This window comes from Hippocampus guttulatus, chromosome 9, assembly GCF_054856545.1.
Source record: "Hippocampus guttulatus isolate MCC_2025c chromosome 9, RoL_Hgut_1.0, whole genome shotgun sequence".
In the NCBI taxonomy this organism is placed as follows: Eukaryota; Metazoa; Chordata; class Actinopteri; order Syngnathiformes; family Syngnathidae; genus Hippocampus; species Hippocampus guttulatus.
The window spans coordinates 21,812,900-21,840,312 of NC_141269.1; the positions used below are offsets into that span (position 1 = coordinate 21,812,900).

Here is a 27,413-nt window from a genome sequence, read left to right on the forward strand (position 1 = left end):
AGTGTAAATAGCAGTGTGCGAGCATGTATGTGTGTGTGTGTGAGAGATGTTGAAATGTAAGTGGAAAGCAACAATAAAAAAAAAGAAAAGTGTGGTAATTGTACATACTTCTATACATTACAGATTGTCCAACCAGAAGCCAAACGATGACGACTCCTCGCTTTGGTGGTGGAAAGAAAGGTAGATAAAATTATTGTACCTCACTCTGCAGCAAGATATATTTGCAACTTTTTATGTTTCTATAATTTATAGGTCGTGCATCTGGACGTGGTGGGATGAATCGATGGTGACAAACTGGATGGAAGCTAAAAACCATCTTCTCCACAGCTGCACTTTTGTTCATAGTTCAATAGTTTTGTTGTGTGCAAATAAATTATTTTGCTACAAAAACATTATTTTTAATGTTCTTTTGTAGGAGGAACACATTTTTGAGGTATTTGAGCTGCCACAAAAGCAAAAAATAGTGTAAAACTTGAAATGATGCTTGAAATGCATGCTTTAAAAAAAGCTCATTTTCTCTGGATGTCTGCAGAAAATCGGCCTTTTCCATAAAACTTAGCAGTTTTCTAATGCTGATTGCCAACGAACGGAGAAAGATAGAAACAAACTTTTTTTTCTGCTGAAAGAAGAGAGTCTCACCTTTCTTTTGACCGGTTGCATATATATATAGCCATAGAACAGGAAATTCTGTGGTCCGTCAGAACCAACAGAAGGTCCCTCAGTCTGTCACTGACAGACTCTCATTTTATTTTTGGACTGGAAACTTTGAAACACCAACAGAATAAGCGCAGACAGAAGTGATTTTCCCAAATCAGGACTCAAAGACGACCTTTGGCAAATAATGCTTTGCGGCACACGTTGGTGCGTTAGCCTCGTCCAAACTACATAATTTTCTGCCTGACCGTGCTATGTCATATCAATAACCTACTGGCTTCTGTAATAAAAGGTCTGTCGCAAGATCTCCGTTTCTGTAGTGCTGAGAGCCAGCATTCAAAATGGGAGCCTCCCCCAAGGAGCACATCGTAGTGTGGGTAGACTTATTCATTAAGTACAACACCACTCTCCCAAACTCCACTACCATGGACATCCTCAGGCCGAAGAGCCACCAAATTCAAAAGGGTGGTGTTCGTCAAGGATAACATGTCCCTGTTGGAGTACCCCAGCCGGTAGGCATGGCAGGAACGCCCACTAAGACATAGCGCATTTACCAAATTCACAAAAACCATTACCCTGGCACGAAAATCCTGATGCGGCCGTTTATAGTTACCAAATTATCGAATGAGTCAGAGACGAGGCAACTCCGTGTCAATGAATGCCCAGAGAGGTGCCCCAAAACACAAAAAATGAAATTAAGCCAGTTTTTTTGCCGACCGTATGCCGGTCAACCAATTTAGGTGTCAACATAACCACTGGTGTCAACATAAATAATATTTTCTTCAACCTTTTGTGTCCAGATCAGTGTTGTATGCTACATTTACCTCATGAGTTATTTCGGTGGGTCAGTAACTGTAGAACGGCTGCAACTACGCAACTACATTGTTTTAGTTTTTTGTTTTTTTTCTTGACTGACTGGGCCGTGGGAACATGCTAACCATGCTAATCGCAAGGGTTAACCGCATCATTTACACCATTTGTAAAAGAACAAAAATAAGGAACTCTGAAGACCTTAAGATTATGATTTATTGATCCATTACGATTATGGCAGAAAAAAATCATCCATTACTTTTTGAAAATGTGAAATTTTCAACACTTATGGCTGTTACATCATTGGAGGAATTTACCCATACAATGTAAAACCGAGGTAGCATTAAAAAAATGGTAAATTTTGCAGAACACTGGCTCTTGATTTGCATGTTGATTAACTCATTCACTCCCAAAGACATTTTTAAACGTCTTTTCAGACTTGGTCCAGAATTGGCTGTTACTGAACGAGTTGAGTCCCCCCCCCTTTCCCACCACCAATTTTTTAATGATCGATTGCACTTGTGGCAACATGCATCATCACCATCAATATTTGAGAAATATAATCTCACTTCTGACCTTTTCAGTCTCTCGCCATGATTGGCAATCACTTATTATGGTCAGCGGCGGTGTGCTAAATGTGTGAGACTGCTGCATGACGTACTTATTTCTATCATCCATAGAGAACTTTTGCCGTCACCTGACGGCGAAGAGTAATGGAGATGACAAAAGAAAAGCTGACGTTATCCCTCCATCCCTCTCCAGGCATGATCACTCAAACCAAGAACAACCAAATGTTTCCATGAGTGTAACAGATGCATTGAGTGTCAATCGATTAGTCATCCAGAGAGAGTGAAACGTTCCGATGCTCCATAGTAACAGAGCTAACCCAATGTAAAGGATGGCAGTTTGCACCGCGTCAGTGTACGTCAGTAAAACCTCACTTCTTGGTGCCTTTAGAGCCGCTGCCTTGTCCACCCATACTCCCAAACTGGTGATGTGCTGCTGGCAACGCTTTAAAACCCGAATGGGTCGGGCTCGGACGGTGAGTTTCCACCGTTCCGGCAAGACCAAAACCACACATCAAAATAACAATATAAAAAAGGTAAGGTTATATGGCACAAAAGACATTTTGACAACAAGAACTTCTTTGAAGCATCTCAGCTTCTTCCCAAACCCCGTCTTAATGGAGTATTTTGAATCTTACTTTTCATTCATGTCTACCACAGTCCCTTGATGTTATGCTCACTGTGAGTTGTGTATCCAGAGTCAATGTTCAAATCATTCTTACTTTTTTTCCCCATCAACGCACTTGTCGCTTGCTGGGAACATGTAAGTCACAAATATTTTGCAGAACACTGGCTCTTGATTTGCAGAAGAGTTGTAAAAGCCACACAGTCTGTGCAAGCTCTGAACATTTTTGTTTGATTGCATTCTCATTTAACAGTGTGCATTCATTTGCGACAGCACTGGGGTAAGTACACTCACTTGTCACTATTTCAAGAGAAATAAAAGTGCTCTCCTGGAAGGTGAGCGGGAGCCATCCGAAGCGACTCGGCAGTACCTTTATCTGCTACCTTTCTTCTTTATGATAAGCAGCTGGAGAGCCAATCTTGTGTAACTTAAAACTCAGACATGCGAATATAAAGTTTCACGGGAGAGCAAGTAGAGAAGGCATAAATTAATCGTAAAGTTTTCGCAAAGCTTTGCTCAAACCTTTTTCCTATTCTGATACACTCATATTGGCAACATTGTCTATCTTCGCAGATCTGACCCTGACTCTGAGAGGAGTGTTGAACTGGCATCTTTCATGGCACCCACTCAACCAACTACATCCCGGCCACCACAAACTGCCAAAATGCCGTGCTGCATGGACATCCATCCATGCATTTTTCCATCCGCTTTATCCTCACAAGGGTCGCAGGGCATGCTGGAGCCTATCCCAGCTGTCTTTGGGCAGTAAGCGGGGGACACCTTGAACCGGTTGCCAGCCAATCGCAGGGCACACGGAGACGAACAGCCATCTGAGCTCACAATCACACCTAGGGACAATTTAGAGCAGGGGTCGGGAACCTTTTTGACGAAGAGAGCCATGAAAGCAAAATATTTGGAAATGTATTTCAGTGAGAGCCATATATATATATATATATATATATATATATATATATATATATATATATATATATATATATATATTTATAAACGGTATTTTAAAAGTGATTTCAACAAAATGTCAGTATAATAAGCCTCTGAATGTATTCTTAAAAATAATTTTGTGATAATACTCACCATGAATGTGAATGGTTTTCCGTTCCTCATGACTGCTAAAAATCCAGCAAAACTATCAGAATTAAAGTCATCTTGCCGGGTCCATATGCGAAGTTACTCCTGGCTAGCTTGCACCCTGCTCAGTAGCATGCACGCTTTCATTTATGCGAACGTAGCATGGGGCGTGTCAAAGTGCCACTCTGCATTCGACCGTTTCATCGATGGTATTTTGTCATTGCAAATCTGACACACCGCAGAACCTGTTCTCTCCACAAAGGCGAATCCTTTGGTCCATTTGTCTCGAAGTCTACAAAACTCGTCATCTTTTTTTATTTTCGCCATCTTATTCGTTTAGTATTAGCTTTGAGCTAATGGCCGAGCAGGTTGATTCAAAAGGGGGCGTACACCTGTTTCCACAGCAACGGCAACGTTGGCCAGTATTATCCAATCAAAATGGCTCCTGGAGCCAACTGCAGCCCGAACAAGGAAATAAGCAGTGAAAATTTGATCGATGGATGCATTAATAGACAAACAAGATTTTTTTTTTCATCTGCAAGCCAGATGCAATTATCAAAAGAGCCATATATGGCTCACGAGCCATAGGTTCCTGACCCCTGATTTAGAGTGTTCAATCAGCCTGTCATGCATGTTTTTGGAATGTGGGAGGAAACCGGAATACCCGGAGAAAACCCATGCATGCACGGGGAGTAAATGCAAACTCCATACAAGAAGGCCGGAGCCGGGATCGAACACACAACCTCTGCACTGTGAGGTCGACACGTTAACCAGTCGACCACCGCCTACTGCTTTTTGTAAAACTCTCAAAATAAACTCAAAGTTCTATTCCCCCCCCCCCTTTTTTTTCAACAAAATTTTATTAAACGCACGTTGAACATTTGAATGTCTCGTGGTTCATCTCAGAACTCATTTTATCATATCAGTTTTTTGTACTGAAAATCTTAGTGGGTTTTTAAGCACACATTTTGCAAGTTCTGGCTCCATAGCCATGCCATTTACACTAATTGAATGTTCACTTTAATCATAATACATATCAGAGTGGAGGATACTTTATAAAAATGTATTTTCATGTAATTGCCTCGGGATGTAAATGTTACCAATTTGGTTGAATGGCCCATTTAAGCATTACCTTAATGGAATGAGCAATTCTTCTGTTTGATAAATTTGATTTAGCGAAGGGGAAACGAGACATTTACATTGTTATGTTTGGGATTGTACGGGCTAATATGACACGTCCATGCGGCTACGTAATTGTTGGGTACATGCATGACTTCTCTCATCTGGAAACGACACTACTGATTTATGACCTTGTTAAATGCAACCAATGGGGGAGAAGCTAATTTGTGACCAAATAATTTACACTCGTTAAACTTCTATTTGAAGTTATGTCATTTGGATGTGTCACAATCGCTAACCTGTCTGTCGCACTCTGAGCTCATTGACGATGCTGTTTAGTGAGCAGCCTTCGTTCAGAGTAGCTTTGGGCTAACCTCTCTTTCCAAGCAAGCGATGAAGACAAACCCACCGCTCTGTCTCTGCCTGCAGAACCGCTGTGCCCAGCGAAGGTGACGTGTCTGTAGGTGTGTGCATGTAACACTAAGTACATCGTGAGTAAAGAAAAAAGACTTAGTATTGTGTAATATAAACCTATGCTAATATTGTTGTATTTAGCCTGATATTTGCACATTTGGATGATTTTGTAGCTTTGAGAACAAATAATAAAAACAATTTTTTTCATTCATTTCCATTCGTCTTACAAATGACTGTGCAGAATGATTCGGTTAATCCACTGTCCCTCGGCATGGGGCATATACCCCTATTCGCGCATAAGTCAATTCATGACGCCCATTTCTTATGCACTTTCAAGATGTGGTGATTCTCCGGGCTTCTTTCACACTTGGTAATTTGATTGGAGTACTGGGGTCATGATGGAATGTACATTTGGAGCGCTTCCATTCGTTGAAAAGCAGGTGAGGTGGCCATTACTCAAGCATGTCAGGCGGCTCTAACTGGTGAAGAAGGAAGCAGTTAATTTCATCAATATGTTTCAAAGGTAAGCACAGTGATTATCAGCCCGATAAGGGAACAAATTACGTAACTTGTGTTTGTACGATATTTAGGCCGCTATTGAAAGGCGTATTAAAATACATGAACGTAAAACCAGCCGAAGTCCCCTCACCTCTAAAATCAAAATTTATGATCAATTTTGAAACTTGGGGTAACCATTTTCACGAGCGCACGGTCCCATTCATTTGAATGAGAGCCGCAGCCGAGGTTAATGTAATCCAGCCCGACGGTATATATATATATATTCCAAAGAGTACAGTAGGACTCTCGATCCATCCATCCATTTTCTGAACCACACATCGTCACTATTTGGATTTAACTGAGCACTACAGGTCGGTTGGCCTTCCCCACTTTTTTTTTTTTTTTGCATCGCCTGCAATGGCTACCAGACCCTACATCAACCGCAGAGATCCCACTGGTCGGCGATCTCCTCCAGGATGTTGAAAAGTGCAGTGCGGCTCAGCTGGCCTTCTTTTGTTTACATTGCCGCCGACAACTATGACCCTGCCAGACCCAACAGCAATCCACGGAGGTCCCGCTGGTCATGCGCCATCTCATCGGTGATTTTGAAAATTTGCTGGAACTCATCAATTTATGCTGTAATCGAATGTCAATTAAATCCACACAATTATAGTATCCAGCAACCAAAGGTAAGAGCACAGTTAAAAAAGGAAAAAGCATGGCTCAGTCGCCATCTCTCTCCAACATCCACCTAAAACAGGCCGCCCCTGTTGGGCCTGGTTGCGCCGAAGGAAGCCTGGCTGCGGCTATTATTCAAGTGAATATGGCCATGTCCTTATGAAAATGGTGACCTCAAGTTTCGAAATCTTGTTCAAATTCAAACGATGCCCGATTCTTTGTTTTCAATCAGTTCCACGCCTGGCAGTGACTCCTACATTTCCAATAAATACTTGGCCATAATGCTATCTAATGATATTTAACATGCCCATTGGCAGTGTTACTGCTTGTATTTAACACTACTGTTGGCTGGTCTTCACAAAAGTTCATTTAGAATCATGCTTTTGACGAATGGAATGTGGGAGTCTGAGACACCCAAGAGTCCTATTTCTTGGCTTCTTTCATCAGGGTTCATCATAGCAAGTCACGTTTCTGACTTTCACATTTGTTGCTTGTCACGATTACGAAGAATAGTGGTTGGACGGGTGAGAAAAGTTGCTCAATGTAGTGTGTTATGTTTCGTCGGGTCACAGGGAAGAGCTTCTTTAAAAACATTTTAAGGGTTAGAAATCACATCAATCAATCAGCAGGTCTCTTAAGAGTAGCTCTTTTTATAAGATGTTCTGTTGAGTTTAGGTCATGATGGTGAGGCATGGAGGGAAATAGCAAATCCAATTGCCAAAGGTCACAGATACCAGGTGGGTGTCTCTCAGAGTTAGATACTTATTAGAGGCACTGACCTGTGAAATACCACATCGCCTGCGGGCATGCCTAGCAAAATGATGCAATTTTCGAGGATGTTCTTCTTCACCTGCAAGTGACCCCATTCAGACTGCGTAGCAGAGTAGTCGTCATGAAGTGATAAGACACAGCAAGATCCTTCTCTTTCTGTTCCTTTCAATTCACCTGAGATTGGAGATCCAAAGTGGCTCTTGTGCCAAAACATATTGCAACTAAAGCGAGCAATGTTTAAGTTGTCAATAGATCATTGTTGGCGCGAGCGAGAGAAGACCAGAGATGGAAGACACTGGTCATGACTTGACATAAGTCAGACTTGAATTGCCCATTTTGGGACTTTCTTGGCTAAAACCTCTCGAAGACTCAACTTGGCTTCGACCCGGTGATCATGAGACTTAACTTGACTTTGACTTTAACTGCATAACTTTGGCACGTCTCATTATATAAGCAAGTGGACCTTTGTTGCAAAATATGTGGTTTCAGTGAACATGTTGGTGTTTAAATTAAATATCCATCCATCCATCCATCCATCCATCCATTTTCTCATCCGTTTATCCTCACAAGGGTCGCTGGGTGTTCCGGAGCCTATCCCAGCAGTCTTCAGGCAGTAGGCAGGGTACACCCTGAACTGGTTGCCACCCTATTGCAGGGCACACATAGACGAACAACCATCTGCGCTCACACTCACACCTAGGGCCGATTTTAGAGTGTTCCATTAACCTGCCACACATGTTTTTGGAATGTAGGAGGAAACTGGAGTACACGGAGAAAACCCACGCAGGCCCGGGGAGAACATGCAAACTCCACACAGGGAGGCCGAGCTGGAATTGAACCTGGTACCTCCACACTGTGAAGGCGACGCGCTAACCACTGGACCACTATATATATCCATCCATCCATTTTCCACCGCTTATCCGGGGTCGGGTCGCGGGGGCAGCAGCTTTCGGAGGGAAGCCCAGACTTCCCTCTCCCCAGCCACTTCTTCGAGCTCTTCCTGGCGGATCCCGAGGCGTTCCCAGGCCAGCTGGGTGACATAGTCTCTCCAGCGTGTCCTGGGTCGTCCGCGGGGTCTCCTGCCAGCGGGACATGCCCGGAACACCTCACCAGGGAGGCGCTCAGGAGGCATCCGAATCAGATGCCCAAGCCACCTCATCTGGCTCCTCTCGATGTGGAGGAGAAGCGGCTCGACTCTGAGCCCCTCCCGGATGACCGAGCCTCTCACCTTATCTCTAAGGGAGAGCCCGGACACCCTGCGGAGAAAACTCATTTCGGCCGCTTGTATCCGGGATCTCATTCTTTCGGTCACGACCCATAGCTCGTGACCATAGATGAGGGTTGGGATGTAGATCGACCGGTAAATTGAGAGCTTCGCCCTTTCGCTCAGCTCCTTCTTGACCACGACAAACCGATACAACGTCTGCATCACAGCAGACGCTGCACCGATCCGCCTGTCGATCTCTCGCTCCCTTCTGCCCTCACTCGTGAACAAGACCCCAAGATACTTAAACTCCTCCACTTGGGGCAAGATCTCCTCCCCGACCTGGAGAGGGCACTCCACCCTTTTCCGACTGAGGACCATGGTTTCAGATTTGGAGGTGCTGATCTTCATCCCAACCGCTTCACACTCGGCTGCGAAATGCTCCAGTGAGAGTTGGAGAGCCCTGCTTGAAGGAGCCAACAGTACCACATAATCTGCAAAAAGCAGAGATGCAATACTGAGGCCACCAGAACGGACCCCCTCAACGCTTCGGCTGCGCCTAGAAAGTCTGTCCATAAAGGTTATGAACAGAATCGGCGACAAAGGGCAGCCTTGGCGGAGTCCAACCCTCACTGGAAACGATTCTGACTTACTGCCGGCAATGCGAACCAAACTCTGACATCGGCAGCATAGGGACCGAACAGCCCGTATCAGGGGGCTCGGTACACCATACTCCTGAAGCACCCCCCACAGAACTCCCCGAGGGACACGGTCAAACGCCTTCTCCAAGTCCACAAAACACATGTAGACTGGTTGGGCGAGTTCCCACGTACCCTCGAGGACCCTGCTAAGGGTGTACAGGTGGTCCACAGTTCTACGGCCGGGACGAAGACCACACTGCTCCTCCTCAATCTGAGGCTTGACTTCCTGACGGACCCTCCTCTCCAGCACCCCTGAATAGACCTTACCAGGGAGGCTGAGGAGTGTGATCCCTCTGTAGTTGGAACACACCCTCTGGTCCCCCTTTTTAAAAAGAGGGACCACCACCCCGGTCTGCCAATCCAGAGGCACTCTCCCCGATGACCACGCGATGCTGCAGAGGCATGTCAACCAGGACAGCCCCACAGCATCTAGAGCCTTGAGGAACTCCGGGCAGATCTCATCCACCCCTGGGGCCTTGCCACCGAGGAGCTTTTTAACCACCTTGGTGACTTCAACCACAGAGATAGGAGAGCCCACCTCAGGGTCCTCAGACTCTGCTTCCTCCGAGGAAGGCGTGTTGGTGGAGTTGAGGAGGTCTTCGAAGTACTCTGCCCACCGGTTCACAACGTCCCGAGTCGAAGTCAGCAGCGCCCCATCCCCACTGCACACAGTGTTAGTGGTGCACTGTTTCCCCCTCCTGAGACGTGGGATGGTGCACCAGAATTTTCTCGAAGCCGTCCGGAAGTGGGCTTGCATGGCCTCACCGAACTCTTCCCATGCCCGAGTTTTTGCCTCGGCGACCACCGAAGCTGCGTTCCGCTTAGAGAGTCGATACCTGTCAGCTGCCTCTGGGGTCCCACAGGCCATAAAGGCGCGATAGGACTCCTTCTTCAGCTTGACGGCATCCCTTACTGCTGCCAGCGAGTACGGGGGTTGCCACCACGACAGCCACCAACCACCTTACGGCCACAACTCAGATTGGCCGCCTCAACAATAGAGGCGCGGAACATGGTCCATTCGGACTCAATGTCCCCCGCCTCCCCCGGGACATGGGAAAAGCTCTGCCGGAGGTGGGAGTTGAAACTCTTTCTGACAGGGGATTCCGCCAGACGCTCCCAACAAACCCTCACAATACGTTTGGGTCTGCCAGGACGGACCGGCATCCTCCCCCACTATCGGAGCCTACTCACCACCAGGTGGTGATCAGTTGACAGCTCCGCCCCTCTCTTCACCCGAGTGTCAAAAACATGCGGCCGCAAATCCAATGATACAACCACAAAGTCGATCATCGAACTGCGGCCTAGGGTGTCCTGGTGCCAAGTGCACATGGACACCCTTATGTTTGAACAAGGTGTTCGTTATGGACAATCCGTGACGAGCACAGAAGTCCAATAACAAAACACCACTCAAGTTCTGACCGGGGGGAGACGTTCCTCCCAAGCACGCCCTTCCAGGTCTCACTGTTATTGCCCACGTGAGCATTGAAGTCCCCCAGCAGAACAAGGGAGTCCCCAGCAGAAGTACTCTCCAGCACACCCTCCAAGGACTCCAAAAAGGGTGGGTAAGCTGAGCTGCTGTTTGGTGCATATGCACAAACAACAGTTAGGACCCGTCCCCCCACCCAAAGGCGGAGGCAGGCAACCCTCTCGCCTACCGGTGTGAACCCTAATGTACAGGCACTGAGCCAGGGGGCAATGAGTATGCCCACACCTGCTCTGCGCCTCTCACAGTGAGCAACTCCAGAGTGGAAGAGAGTCCAACCCCTTTCGAGAGAACTAGTACCAGAACCCAGGCTATGTGTGGAGGCAAGTCCGACTGTATCCAGTCGGAACTTCTCTACCTCGCACACCAGCTCGGGCTTCCCTGCAAGAGAGGTGACATTCCACGTCCTGAGAGCTAGCTTCTGCAGCCGAGGATCGGACCGCCAGGGTCCCCGCCTTTGGCTGCCGCCCAGCTCACACTGCACCCGACCCCTTTGGCCCCTCCCATGGGTGGTGAGCCCATGAGAAGGGGGATCCACGTTGCCTCTTCGGGCTGAGACCGGCCGGGCCCCATGGGTGCCCGGCCACCAGGCACTCGCCATCGAGCCCCACCTCCAGGCCTGGCTCCAGAGGGAGGCCCCGGTGACCCGCGTCCGGGCAAGGGAAACTGAAGTCCATTTGTTTTGTTCACCATAAGGGGTCTTTTGAGCCGTGCTTTGTCTGGTCCCTCACCTAGGACCTGTTTGCCATGGGTGACCCTACCAGGGGCAAAAAGCCCCAGACAACTTAGCTCCGAGGATCATTGGGACACAAAAACCCCTCCACCACGGTAAGGTGACGGCTCACGGAGGGGCCACTACATATATATATATATATATATATATATATATATATGGCACACACACACACACAGGCGCTCCCCGACTCACGGCAATATGTAACATTAAAGGTGAAAAATGGTTTGAATTTAGCTTTGTCTCTTTTTTTTTGTATATCACAAAAACCGTTGAATTGGGGTGTCAAGACTTTTTTATACCTATTGTATATCGTATTCGTCTGTAATGTTAATAAGCTTGCATGAAAAAACTCCATGATTGAAGGTGACTTATCCTACATAGAAGAGTGCTCTGAACAGGAGGCTGTAATTATAAAATATTGACATTATACTGCAAAATGTTTGTGGTTCTGCTTTTTTCCTCAGGTATTCATTTCAAGATGATTCGGATTTTAAATGAAAAGCAGCCGTCTGTCTGCCCCTTCCCCCAACCATCTCTCTTCATTAAACATGACAATTTTGCAAACAGATGGACTAGACTTAGAAATAATGGATTTCGTTAGCATAAAACATTGAAGGCTTTGCTTTCTGCTTGCAGTGTCGCTCATCGTATAAAAAGGTATTAAGGCAAGACATTTCAATAGTTGCTGCTTTAATGTTGGGCCAGTAGCCATTTAATGTTTTCACCAGCACTATTATTATAAATTGCAAAATCTCATACAAATTCCCATCAGCTATAAAACACTTTCATGGACGAATATATGGCTGACATTTTTTGTGCCTGTTTGTGTGTGTGTGTGTGTTTTGTTTTAGGCTCAAGGCAAAGGTCACTTTTTCCAACCAAGGCATCACTTGGGTCTATCTGTGCATGGTCCTGCTGCTTACCGAAAGAGCAGCTTGACTAAACCCCTCCCCCCATATGCCTGGACCTCTTGCATGTGACAATGAGGCGGAATAAAGTAGCAGTATTCCCACACTGAACTGATTTCGTCTGAGAGCATAGAACCGCGTGTTGAAAGTTGTGAAAGCAAACAGCAGCTGAGGCTAATGTTATCTATCCACTTCTCGCAAGTCGCTACACGCACCCACGCACAGGCACTTGCGCAAACACACACACACACTCAATGTGAATTTTTTTTTTTTTTTAAAACCTTAGTCGGCATTCAGCTGCCTGATTTTCCTTGTACACAAAACGGTGTAATGGTCAATGTGTAACATGAAGCAGAAATAAGTATTTAAAGGACATTTCTTTTGTTATTGTTGTTTTCCAACAACAAACTTTGAACAAAAATATGATCACCGTACCAAGCCAGTCAATGCTTTCTAATGGCCAGTGACTCCAGCTGCAACTCATTTATTTCAGCATGTGTGAAAACCAAACACGAGTTCCAAACTTTATGACGGATGATTGTTCATCTGAAATTGAACAATTGCTGCAAATGATCTTGCACAATCATTTGGAGCTGATGATGCGTAATTATTTTACAGGACAGAAGAACTGTCCAAATCCAGCCCAGGAAAACGTTCTATAAAATTTGATTGTGTTTCAGAATGATGAAAATGAGTTGCAATCTCCACTAATAATAGATTAGAACTATTGCTTCTTCGTGAGTGTGTCGTAATGTGCATGTGTTCGATTCAAATGATAATAAACCAGGAAAAGCCAATCGCGACCCCTAACCCCGAGTGACTGGTTTGACACCAGACCACATTGGGCTCATTGTACTGAGGAAACAAAAACAATGTGATAACATTCCCACTGTAGTATTTGCTCTGGTGGTGCATTTAGACGTAATGACCATTCAGAAATGACAAACTTTTTACTCACCTCCAAAGGGTGCTCTCAGTGACACTGCCAATATGAAAGTCGTACAGCTTGGTTAGTATCAGGATAACCTGGAAGTGAAGAATTCAGTTTTATCAACCTTGTAACAAGAATGTTTCACTTTAACAAACATATGTGTAAATAAATAATTGTGGACTATGGTAGATGAGTAATCAAGTGATTATTTTCTCCGTTTTCTTTTTTAACTATTATGGAAGTGAGTGCCAGAGATGAGGGACGGCATGGCTCTGGACCGAAAAGAGGAGCGACAGGTTAGATGAACAGTGATGAGTATGGAGGAGGAAGAACAGTGGCATCGTGATTTGGCACAAGGATAGATGAAAGAAGAAAAACAAAACTGTCAAATTATAGACGGGAGAATGCCATTTTAATCATTACGCTGACTAGCAGCCACTGCATGTTCTATGGGGATGTGTTCAAAGGAGTTTTAGGAAGGATGTAGGCATCCAACAGAGTTCTGGATAGTTTATGATGATTGCTTTTGGCTGTAAGGAAGGGAAAGTAGTTACTGTTGCATACAGTAAGTGGAAGTCTGCTGGCTGTGTTAAGTTATTGAAATGTGCGTTGAAGAATAATGTGCAAGGGTGTTGAAGTTGACATTCAGACTCTTGGAGGAGGCAAGGACAAAGGACGATGCGAGACCCACCAGAATTATATGACTTGAACAAGGAGAGAGGTGGAGCTGAAATCCAATGGGAGTTAAGTCTGTCAAGTTTGGTCAATAATTAATGTCTAAAGCTGCACGGAGGTCAAGGGGGATAAGCATCACAAAGAATCCAGAATTCATTGCTATCAACAGGTCCTTGGATTAAGCAGGGCTGTCTCATGACTGTGACTGAATGAAACCACACTCAAGAGCTTCAAACATATTGTTGCTGAAAAGGAGAATGTGGACTTGGTTGAGCTGCTGTTATTTTATTTTATTTTATGGGGGGGGGATACAAGCAGTGGGTTGGAGAGTGGGCACTGATGAATTCCAGATAGAGTTCTGGCAGGTTTATGGATGGCCATGATATCCCACTAAGCCTGTAAATAGCAAGGAGTTGGAGGAATGATGTTATGAAGTTGAATAATGAGCATTGATGGATGTCCCATTTAGAGTGCCCAAATGTGTCAAAATTATCTCAGCAAAATAGTTGGAGCTTCGAAGTAACCCTTTGCTGCCATGGTTTAAACAAAAAAAAAAGAAGTAATAATAAAAGTGCCATTCCTTCTGCAATACAAAAATGCTCATGGAACAATCCTACCCTGCATAAGATAGCATTGATGATTTGAGAGGAAAAGGACAAAAAACACATTGTATGGCCACAATTATCCTCAAACCTTGATCCAATTGAGCACCTGTGAAGCATGCTTTAAAGGAAGATCTATGATGACAGTGGATGGCCATATACCTCCAAACAGCAATTGGTATACAGTTCTTGCATCCTCAAATACCAAAGTGTGCAGTTCGGATCCTCGAGGGACGGTATTATGATGTTTCATAGGTCTCCCTGCTCCAACAAAGCTGATTCAAATGACCAGCTCATGCTCATGAGCAAGCTCTGCAGAAGCTTGATAACGACCCTGATCATTTGAATCAGGTATGTTGGAGCAGGGAGACCTATGAAACATCCAGGATATAGATATATATAGACCCACCTCTGCACCATGAACAAGACTGTTATATATATATATCTATATCTATATATATATAGATATAGATATATAGATATATCAGTGGCGATTGCTCTCGGGCTGCAAGGGAAGCTCGGCTTCCCCTAAAATGTCAAAGAATAAGTGATCAAATATATGAATGTAAATTTCTTTGCGTGTACATGTCATTGACTAAATATGCGCGACAACGTGCTCAACTTTTGTTCCGAATCAGCTTCTTCTTACTGGTTACGACGCGACTCCCTTCTCATTCATTCCCGCAGCTTCGCTGTGCTTTAAACGGTGGACGCTGAGCATCCGCAGAGCGTCTACTGCCCGGACGCCGAGCGTCTCGAGAGTTCAGGGTAGGTTGTCCCAATGCGTTGAACGGAGACGAGTCATTGGATACAAGCTGGTTTTTGTCCTGCCCACGGACGCTCGGCGTCTCTGGGACTGGATGGCAGTGGGAGGGTACCGGACGCCAGGCTTTTCAGCATCAGATTGGATGACCCGTCTGAGCCTGTGAGCCAGTTTGATTGACATCGAAATGAGCCAATCACCGACCTTTTAGTGTAGGCATCCGTGTGAGCAATTTTTCAATTTGCATTCTGTTCTGTTGAGCTGGTGACTTCTAAACATTTTAGCGACACTCTTTGTTGTAAACAACTAGCGACAAATTAATCTTTTATTTCTGGTGGGTTTTATTGTAGTTCCTGTAGTTGTAGGACACTAATTAAGTCCCTGGAAAAGACGCCTTGTTGGTATGACAGGGTCACAGATCATTTTCTTGAAAAGGAACGGACAGTAGATTTCACATATAAATAAACGGACACATTTTATAATGTCGGCCAAAATTGAGCGTCCCCTCTTTGATATATCCAGCATCCGCCACTGATATATATATATATATATATATATATATATATATATATATCTCAACATGCCCCCTTTTGCAAAATTACCGTATGGTCCTCATTATAAGGCACACCTAAAAGCATTCAATTTTCTCAAAAGGCGACAGTGCGCCCTATGATCCGATGTGCCTCATATATGGTGTTAACAGTCTCTTTATATTCCCCGTTGAGTTGTTTCCCTGTTAGAGTTCCTATGCCATCTGGTGGTGATTATTAGCAGGAACCATTTGTAATGTAAAAGAGTTCTGCATGACACTAATTGACATGGGCATTCGCCAACACATACTCAGACAACTACTTTGTGAGCTCTGCGAAGCCATTATGAAACAAATACCAAAAGCATAGTTAACTACTGACTAAACAAAGGAAGAAGGAGACAAGACCTCTAAGGATATTTAGCCCTTTGTGGATGTGAGCCCATGAGGTGTGTGTGCCTTTTTGTTGAATCAATTGTTTTAATAATGTTTGCCTTTCATTTATTGTTTTGTCATGTCATTTGTATGTATGTTTCATGTCGTTGCTTGTGACCAGTTCTCGCGGCTTGCCAATGAATAAACCCTGTATTTTTCTGTACTTCGCGTTGTACTTCATGCTGCATCCTGAGAGAGCTACATATGAATCAATGTTCTGATTGTAGTATTTTAAAAGTTCTGTAAAGTGCTTTGTTAGAGTTGCAGCAGTTGTGAAGGCTCTATATGAATAAAGCTGTATTGGATTGTATTCCTTTAGCATAGCTCTATCTAGTGGATGCATCATGCAACTGCAGCCACTATTGTCCTGTAGCTTCTATTCTATGCGCCTTAGAATGAAGTGCGCCCTATACTTGAAAACAGTTTTAAAATAGGCCATTCATCGAAGATGCGCCTTATAATGTGAAGCGCCTTATAGTGTAGAAAATACGGTAATTGTCCACCTCCCCATTAGTCTCTTTATTAAGGAAACATTTGTTTTTACACTGCGGTATTGGGCAGGTATTGACCCACACTCCATACAAACTTCACATTGACACCTAACATCAAAACGTGTTGCTTTGACGTAGTCGTGCAAACTGCTGACTGTACCTGCTGTCCTGCATACCAAAGTTGTTTACTTACTTCCTCTGGTTTCCGTGTCTTGTTTTGCAATGCATAAGCACATTTCACCACATCATGAACCTTGCTATATGTCAACAACATGGACTACTGTATCTCAAACTTCTTGATCAGCCCCTGACTGCACAAATAAAGCGTAAACAATAATTGGACAAGACAGCTGATTTTAATTTATTTTGTAAAGCTTAGAAATGAATTGGCTTTCTCTGGAAAATAGCTATTTTTGTTGACATGCATGACATTGCTGCAAGTTCATTTCTCACGTGATGGTATAAAGAAGTCTTTAGAAACACTTTACTTAACTTGTCAAGCTTGAGTGCAGCTGTGAAAGTCTCTGTCAACCAATTAGAGCAAAAAAGGTCATACAAAGCCAGCGAGACATAGAGATAAAAGCCTCATTTTTAGTGTGTCATCGTTACATTTTGACCATCACACATTTCCCATAGCTATTCAGTTCAGTTAGGTAAGTCGGGAGAAAAGGCGACTGCACTCATGTCAATGAATATATAAATAAACCGTTTCCATAGATAGCACCAAAAACCATACTTGATTAGATTCAATCCTTACAATAGTTTGCCACAGGCATCTTTTTAAAAAATCATCAAATAGTTTCTCTTTAGTCTTGGTAAAAATCATCTTGCCCTTCTCTTGTCCAGCAACATGAAGGTCATCATGCATGTGCACCAACAGTCAAAAATATGATTAAAACCAAATGACACTTCCAAAACCTATGGATTTTTTTTGACCCCTCTATGTGCTCGTGAAAGCAGCTGACCCCTCGTGTAGTGTGCTCGAATGACATAAATGACCATGACATTTATTTCTGCTATTCATCGAGAAGTTTCACCCACTGGTTTAAGAGCATGTGGGTGTGGAGTATGTGTGAGAGAGAAAATGATGAAGACGTATCCTGTTATTTTGCTCGAAACTTTTCTTTGATCGATCTTAATCACTTAGCTTCTCTCTATCTGCCTCTCCCTCTTTTCAACTAAAAGCTTTGTCAGGAGAGTCGTCTTCATGATGGTTTACCTCGTTAAATCGGCCTCTTGAGCATCTTGAAGATTATCGTGCATTTGTCCTGCAACTTCTGCACATACATTTTGATGCATGACTAAAAACAATGTCAATGCAAAATTCAATTACCCACAATGCTCGAGCATCCTCTTACTTATATGACTATAAACTTCCTATCTCACTGGGCGATTCCTCTTTTTGTAGCAATGCCAGGCACTTTTTTACTATAAATAGTCCCCCAGAAAGGCAAGGTAATCAAAATGTCAGGATTTTGGAATGAAGACTGATGCCTTAGCTGTTAACGTAAGTTTCCCCATTTGACTGATATATCATTTAGGTTGATCTCCCATGATCAACTCGAAGGATTATGAGCCCCAAATCTCCAAGAGGAGACTCAGCACTTCTCAAACTAGGTGCAGTAAAGATTTAGCGGCAATCGTGGCAGGACATCTCTCTTCTCTCAGATTGTCTTCAGCTACCTTTTGCCTGTACTCTTAACCACCCCCCCTCTCTCACATTTACTGCTGCCTTCTTCTCCCCTGGCCATTTTGGGTCAGTCTCTATGGCAAGCTTTCATTGCTTTCATACTGTCTCCAAGTTTAAAGGCTTTCATTAAAATAGCTGGCTTTCCCCAGGACAGGAAAGATGAATTCACCAATCCTAAAGCTGACATCTCTTCTCATTTAACCCATTCAGTATTGGATGGGGAAGTAAATTAATCATTTATTCAATAGCTTCTACTTCATACTGTTATATAGAGTTCAATTTGTAATTCCCAAATAATCCCCCTTTGTGGTTTGTTTTCTGTGAAGTTGCCATTTTGTGTTTTTCTGCTGCATTGCAAAAACTGTCCGAAAATCATTTTGATTTTTGTGCTGCATCTGACTTAAAAGAAAGTGGTCCAATCTTTTGGTTCCAGAGTGTCTCTTCAATTTTTGTTGTTTCTTCAGTTAGTTTATAATCAAGTAATGTGTAAACTATGGGTCACTGATGGTGTAGTGGCACATTCACCTGTCTGGGGTCTCATCGACCCCTCACCTGAAGTCTTCTGGGATAGGTTTTAACTCCCCGTGACCCTGAACAGGAAAGGTGCTACAGAAAATGGATGGATGTGTAAAATGTTTGATTCATTTTAAAAATACAGTGGAACCATTGTTTAGAAATTAAACGTGTAAATCCTACATTTTGTACCCAGAGGTAATTGAAATCCCACTGAAATAAATGGAAAATGCAATTAAGCCATTCCAGCCTCAAAACTCAATTCTGTGTGTGTTTAAAAACTATATAAAATAAAAGGGCAATACAGAAATAAGTGAAAATATTATTGAGAATTAAGACACGAAATACACATGATAACTGTTTATGGCTACTACAACAGGACAACGGTTCCTCCATTAATAAGCAAGTCTTCTTCCATCATAACGTAGGAACATTTTGATTCAGTAAAATTTTTCCTTTTAAATCTTTTCAAATTCAATGGTTGATTTGGGCACAACGAACAAGGGAAACTTGTCCTTTATTTTTCAGAATTTTTTTCATAAAGTCGGATATCACTGTCATTTAACCCTTTCAGGGACAGAGGTTACTGCAGTGGTGCACATTCCAGGGTATATGAAAGGGTTAAAAGATGACATTTCTCTGTTGGCCACATTTTTATTTCTGGTGATGCTTTTCAATCAATCCCTGCCGATCACTCAATCTTTCTTTTGATCAATTTGATCCAACCCCCCTCCCAAAAAAAATAAAAATAATAATAATCCAGTTTCATCGCAATTAAAACTTAATGTGGTAGGTAGCCTTCACTTCACTCAAGTATTGATAAGTTATTGTTCACGTGTCTGAAAATAAACATCCTCAAAGTGTGATACTTATGTGAATTGTTGAACTATTAAAGCAACAGTTGTAATAGACACACTAACACATTCATGAACAGCAGGTTCCCTTCTTTTTTCTCCTGTAACTGAAATAATGAATGAACAGTACACTTCTGCCTAATGTGGGTTGTTTATAGAGCCTCCTCGCTAATAAAGTTAATATGTCTTCAAATTTTAATTTGTTTTTCAATAGCTATTTTCTTCCCTTTATTGGTGTGTAGTCTCTCACTACGCAGCGATTCTCTCTCGCTCTCACTTGTCTCTCCCTCGCTCCAGTTTGTGTAGTCACTGCGCCATATGTCTATAACATGGGTGCCCAATATGTCGATCACGATCGACCGGTAGCCCGCGGACTGGTACCAATTCTAACGCGAGGAGTGCAGGGGGTAATGGGGAAATTATTCTTATTATTATTTTCATTCAAAGTTTGTTTCATGTACAATTCACCAATGGCACTGGCAAGGAATAGAAAATGCCAGGAGAAGCGTTTTAAAAGGGTAGACATACGTATGATAATTTCTGCACTGAACAGGCTGCATAAGTGGATCCCAGGCCTCCACGTCAGGTCTCGACTAAGGTTGGCAGTGATTTCCTTTTCACAGACTCAAAAAGTAATGTTCTACTTTATTTTTCTGTTCGGTTTATGTTATGGGCCATTATGGCTGTTGCTCATCGTACACGTATGTGTATGCGTGTACATGCGGTGATGGTTCGATCGCGGGAGGTTGGTTGCTTGAAATGTAAATCTTTGGTCAGAAAAGCTTGGGCACCCCAGGTCTATAACATCCCCCTTCCAACCTCTGCTGAGTGTGGCCATACAAACACCGCCACACATCTTCACAAATCACATGTTTTACACATCAAAAAGCAGGCTCTAAGAACTGGATTCTTCCCAACCGTTAAGTTGAACAAAGTGCCGATTGGTCACAGTCGACACATGAAAAATGCCTGTCTGGCTACCCCAGTTCTAAATAATTGATTCCCGGGAGAAAATATGGAGTTCATTCATTGAAAAAAAAAAAATGCAATTTGGGACTAATGTGTATTTACTGAACAAATCTTCATGAAAGGGGTACATTTTGTCCTGCATTTCTGGATCATGCTTGTTATACTAAAATACTATAGAACAGTTCAGGGGATTTCTGGGAACAAAATACTGTATAGTTAACTATACCTGTACTTTTCTTTTGGGGTACAGGCAAGCTAAAAGAATATCACTGTACAGTGACCAACATTTTTTGCTGTGTACATGACAATAAGATTTCATTGATTCATTGATCCAGGTGTCGAGGCAACTTCTCTAGGGAGTGTCTGCTTGTGGAGGCTGGCCAAGTGATGCAGGTTGCAAATCCACCTATGCACTCCCCGGTCCAGGAGGTACATACAGCGTTCTGATAAGAATTTAAAGCGGTATTCACCAGGCAATGGAGGATCACAGCTTTGTGCAGTCTATACCCCATCAGAAAAGTGGTGGCAAACATGTGGGTGTGTGTTCACAATTCGCAGGAACATGGACGTGTGCGGTGTACATTGTGACCGAAGGTTATTCGATGCTGAAGACGGAGAAGGAAGTGGCATCGCCTTTACAGGATGCTTTGCAGGTTCCTGTGTTACACTCCATTCAAGATTTTTCACTTGAGCTGTCTACTAATGAGAGGCTTTTGCTTTTGATAAAGTACTACAAATATATCGTTATTTCGTACACAGTGCAAACACATCCACACTTTTCATCAGTAAGGGGCAGACTATACAGAGTGAGCTGTGAAACTTAGACAGGAGAGGAAATTGCCCAGTTGTGGGTTCCACAAAGCTGCCAGCAAGGTGGCTCATTGTACCTTAATTGCTCAGTAAATGGTCTTTGCGCTAACTACACTGCATATTGGACAAATCTTAATGGCCCGGTATTAGCAAAGATGTATGCTGCTGGTAGGCATCTTCCACCGAATGTCAGCTGGTGAACCAAGTGACATCGGAACCACAGCTAGCGACTCTGCCGGATTAAACAGTATAATTGAGTAAACCTGGTTGGTTAAATAAGTGATGAGTAGGAACAGCAACCGTGTCGTGCTGTAAGCATCAAAATGTGCAGTCATAAAAATGACTTCGACAAGTAATCCGAGTGCTGTTGTCAGGAGGGGACTTGCTGCTAACGCTGCTAGCCGCTAACGCTGGCAACAGGCGCTGTATAACAGATTATCAATGTGATTAAGTAATGTTACCGTCATGAATTGGTGATTAAACTTGATTTCAAGACGACAATGTGCTGTTGACGTCGGTGGCAACGCTTTGTGACAGGAATGTAAATACCCCACTACACTCAGGAAGACGAGTTAGGTCAGCCGTTTTACCGCGACACACTGCTGTGAGCAACTTCAAAATAAAAGCGAACCTAGGAATTAGTGTCCACATATTATTTGGGAATGTAAGGTTTATGTTAAAGTTGGTGTTCTCACCGAATAGGTAACGTCTTACTGTGATTCATTGCATGAGAACTCGTTCTGCAGTTAGCTTGACTTCTTCGTGAAATACAAGGCATGACTCACAATGCTTCTGTTTACATCACGGATGACCTGCATAACCACTAGTGGGCATGTGCAACACAAACAGGCAGACATCTCGTGGGAGAAGCTGGAGACCAGGCAGTTTTGAGGGAAAACCAAAGTGGCAAATAAATAAATACATAAATAAATGACTCGTCAACTGTTAAATTCATTGTCGTCAATTTTGATTGGTGGCATAGTCATGACTAGTTGACTAATCTTGGCAGCCCAAGTTGATGAACCAAGATATTACGTGAGGTTTTTCCAGTTTGATCAGATTTTGTCCTTATCCTGTATCCCCAGCCCAGAATGTTTTCTTTAGACCTGAATTGAATATAGTTGAAAAAGAAAATTACAAAGACACCCTATCAATTTCACCAGACTGTCGTAGCAAATTATGTAATTGTGTTCTTTATTGAGTGGACCCATAACCTTCTTATGGTCCATGTTTTAAGCCTTTGTTGTTGTTGTTTTATTTTTAAGACCTGGCATAATTGTTGCATGTATATCTAATTGTAGAAGTGCTCAAATAAGAAAAAAAAAATTCACCACAGTATGAACATTGATCTCCAAGACCTCAGCTGGCTGCTGCCATGACCGGAAGCAACTCTTAAACAGGGAGGGGAGGAGTGCACAGACCAGGCAGAACAGAGGCAGGCAAAGTGGTGTTTGAGGGGAAAATGAAATAACAATCGGTCCCCTGTTGCAACGCTGAAAATCATTCTTTTCTTTTCTATAAACATTGCTTGGAATGGGGCAGACGTTCCAGTTACCACTTCTATACTGTGACTATATTTGATATTATGAGTCAGTCAGTGCATGACCTGAGTCAATGAGTTGAAAGTTCTTTATTATTTTATTCTATTTATCGAGGAAGCATATTTCATATTTGCTACAGAAAATGAATTATAGTCAGTGGTGTCTGACAACTCCGGTCTCATCCCAGCTCGGTTTGTTGGCTCTTTTGGAAGCATCTGTCAGGGGGCTGAAGCAGTGTGTGACCTTTCAAATACTCTGCACACACATGGCACCCCCTAGTACCCTCTTCAGACTTGACTTGGCATGTGAAGACGCTGCTGAAAGCTCCGTAATTTCCACCGGCTCAAGCATATCTTTGAATGAGACATGGCACACCGTACACTGTACCTTCTGCTTAGCACAGTTGTGTTGAGTTACAGTACTGTACATCACCAACAACACTTGTCTTTCTAACATTAGAAACACTGCAAATCCCCCCCACCCCATTAGAATCCCTTCTTCTCACCATTTCATTTATTAACATAGCTGGATGAGACAGGTTTCAAGTGAGGTTTCATTGCTGTTGCACAGATTTTCCACACAGTTGACTGTACATATGCTGCCATGGCGGGAAAATAAACGGCAAATGACAAATAAATTCAAGGAAATCCAGTGATGCTGTCAGTTGATCAACTGTACTGATCTAGTTTGCTAAGTCAAGTGCCAGTGATTCTCCTGCTACGCATCTATTTAAGGTGTTTGCCCCTAATCTCTCTCTTTTTTTTCATTCATAAATGTGATTAATCTCTTCCTCCTCCAACGGGCTATCTGAGGATTGCAGTATTACTCAATATGGATAATATTGTCAATGTATTTTCACTTGCTACTCTATCAAGCATAGAGCTGCACTTTGTCAAAGTGATCAATAGCTGTCATTGAAATACCTCCCAGTGTGACGTTCTAACCTGAAATTTCTTTTGAAGACAAAGCAGACGCTATGACAGGGATGATACATTAGTTCTGGGTTCAACAGGAACAGCCTATTTATATCAATAATAGGGACCTCCAGGGATAAATGTTTTTGGTCTGAATTAGATGAAGATCGTTTGGTCTCACAGTGATTATGAATAAAACATCCGATACAGTTTGATTCCTCGCCGTTAATGGAAAAATGAAACAAAGACTTTCATGCCTGGTCGTTTGCTTATGTTCCCCTTGCTCCCCTACCCATTCATCAAATGCCACTCTGGGCAAGACAGCTGGCTGGTACTGAAGCATAATCACAGTTCAGCAGTCCATCAAATGGCACCAAATACAGTAATTTTTCAGTCAAGCGGGAGGAAACCGGAGGACCCGGAGAAAATCCACGCAGGCAGGGGGAGAACATGCAATCTCCACACAGGAAACCCTGGGCCGGAATCGAACCCTGCACCTCTGCACTGTGAGGCAAACGTGCTAACCAGTCTTCAACCGTGCGGCCTGTTTGTCCAGCATTCACAAGCAAATCAGAATCAGACTCATCATTCCTGGCCAAATATGTAAAACACACAAGGAATTTGTCTCCGGCAGTATGAGCTCCACAAGTATTGTCTTAACAAGTAACTACGAGCGGTGCGATAATGTCCAGAGTCATCAAGTAGAGATAAAGATAGAATATAGATATAGATAGAATAGAAAGGCTAGTCGAAGCAGTTGAATTCTTGTTGTGTGTGTGTGTGTGTGTGTGTGTATTTTGTGCAGTCGTGCCAGAAGGAAGGAATTTAAAAAAAAAAGGCAGTGTCCAGGCTAAGTATGAGTGAATTTTGCATGGCCACTTTGAAGATTTGCAGTGTACAACTTCTGAAAATTGGGAATAGGGGCACCAATTGTATTTGCAATGGGATTGTGTCCTTTGTAGCAGCACCAGAACAGACCAAGTTAATTCAGTCAAAGGATGCCGTCTAAAACTTCTTCAGCACTAACAAAATCAAGTCAAATGTATGTGCATGTCATAACATATCAGTATTGTCTGTCAGGAATATGAATTTTAAACTCAAGGTGTATTATTGTGGCAGCATGTTTTATCCCCAGGGAATATACTATGCTATGATTTTTTGTAAATGGTTAAATCAGTACTATTTGCCCACTTGCTTTTCCATGTCATTGGAGTTTAGGGCATTTTTACTCGCTCGCCAGATCCAATGAAGTTACTTCTGTTGCGTCATCAGGCAGATTTACATAAATGGAACTGTGGGCGACTGGTTAGCTCATCCGCCTCCTGTGTGGAGTTTGCATGTTCTCCCCATGCCTGGGTGGGTTTTCTCCAGGTACTCCGGATTCCTCCCACATTCCAAAAATATGCATGGCAGGGTAATGGAACACTCTAAATTGTCCAAAGGTGTGACTGTGATGTGTGCCCCACGATTGGCAGGCCACCAGTTAAGGGTGTACCCCGACTATTGCCCAAAGACAGCTGGGATAGGCTCCAGCACACCAGCGAACCTTCTGAGGATAAGCGGATTAGAACATGGATGAATAAATGGATGTTCCAGTGATCTTGGTTGCATGCACCACAGGAACTTCTTTTTTCCAGAAACTGATGCACACTGTATTAAGAGTTCCTGATAATTGTGGTGAAAGTGGGGGCAATTTTAAACACACAATGCTTGGCTAGAAAACTTGAAGCCATCTGTTCAACTGAATAAAATGTTTCCAGTCATGTTGACTGACTACTGGGACTGTTCACTGCATTTCAACTTCACACTTGATGTTGATGTTTCTTTGCTTAAGACTGCAACGGAAAAACAAACAAACAAACAAAAAAACACTTTAATTAACTTTTTAATGAGGTAGGAGACAGCTTGTGTGCAGCAGTTACCCTGCTAGTGCAATAAATTTACATATTCATGTATTCTAGAATCTTAATGACTAGTAGTACTTCATTTGAGATATTTTTGTCATACTCTGTTAGTTCATGTGGGGTTAATATGTTATTGTATGCTTCACATGATCGTTACAAAATATCAATGATATTGCATTCGGAATCTGGATGTCTGAATCTTCTCGTGTTTTTAGTCTTCAATGTGACCCTATATATTTACCAATGTTACAAATTATGTTCTTTTGTTTTCAGCCCATTGAACTCAACCTTATGAGAATGACCTGAGCATTAGCTCCTGTTACACCTCTACTTCTTTTGCAGTTCCAAAGTGTAAACTTCATCTTTTCTGGTATCAATTAACAACTTTTATAGTATTCTGAGGACTGGATCAAAATTTTAATAATGATTTTGATTATGGCTTCTCTCAATCTTTAATACGTTATGTGTATGTATAAGCTCCTGAAGTTGTGAAAGAAGCCTGAATGTGATTCTGTCATTCCTAAGTGTCCTTTAAGCTGTTTAATGACACCAGTTCAAATTAATTGTAGAACTAAACACATGAAAAAAAGAAAATCCACACATTGTGAATTTGAATACAAAATGTGCTTCATTTTGAAAACATTGCTAACACTCATGTTGAAGTTAATGAAGGATCCCATTCAAATGCCAATAGTAACTTGCATCAACTTAGGGAATGATTGTCCTTCTAATATCCTTCGAAACACTTACAGTTGAGATGACCATACTCAACGGCACAAATTCTTCCAACTACGTGGAAAATGTGTTCTTTTAACTCCTTGACATTGGTTGTCAGGAATTCACATCAAACCCCTTCCACTCCAAATGCCGTTCTAAATAGCATATGTATTCCCCACCACTTACAGTTGATTGAGTAAAAACATGTCTTTCGAAACCTTTTGCAAGCATGAATTTCTCTCGGGTGCAGGCGGAAGAGACACTACAGCCATTTGTGTGCCACGAAGTTTGACTCTTTGAGGACATGGTCATTTTGAACAGCTAGTTGCTGTATCGGTTTAATTGTGAGTCACTATGTATTCCAAGGAAAAAGCAGAAATATTTGTTTGCTTTCAGTTTTTGCCTCGGCGACCTCTGAAGCTGCGTTCCGCTTGGTCAGCCGGTACCCATCAACTGCCTTCAGAGTTACACAGGCCACAAAGGCCTGATAGGACACTTTCTTCAGCTTGACGGCATCCCCTGCTGCCGGTATCCACCCACGAGTTCGGGGGGTGCGGCCACGACACAACTTTAATCCGCCCAAAAAAGGCTGCTTATGAATTGATGCATGGGGCTCTGTGGCGCTTAAATGACGGACTCGGAATGCTCACATTAAACCGGGGTTGTACTGCAATTGGTCTGTTCACAATTTAGAAGGCATTCTTCTTTCTACAGAATTTTTTGGGGCACTGTTACATCTGCATGAAAATTTGAGCAAAACCATATTAAGACCATCGCTGACTATCCAAGGGAGATGTGTGGATCATAAAGAAATGGCTG

General features: G+C 43.0%; 1 protein-coding gene across 1 annotated transcript in view; it reads right to left on the reverse strand.

The window, feature by feature from the left end:
• The window catches only part of sorcs3a (sortilin related VPS10 domain containing receptor 3a), a 235,923-nt gene that overhangs the window by 144,532 nt on the left and 63,978 nt on the right, over positions 1-27,413 (reverse strand). The window contains exon 2 of the mRNA XM_086119367.1: positions 13,215-13,282. Within this exon, the coding sequence (XP_085975493.1) occupies positions 13,215-13,282 (68 nt within the window). The remainder of the gene's footprint in view (positions 1-13,214; positions 13,283-27,413) is intronic.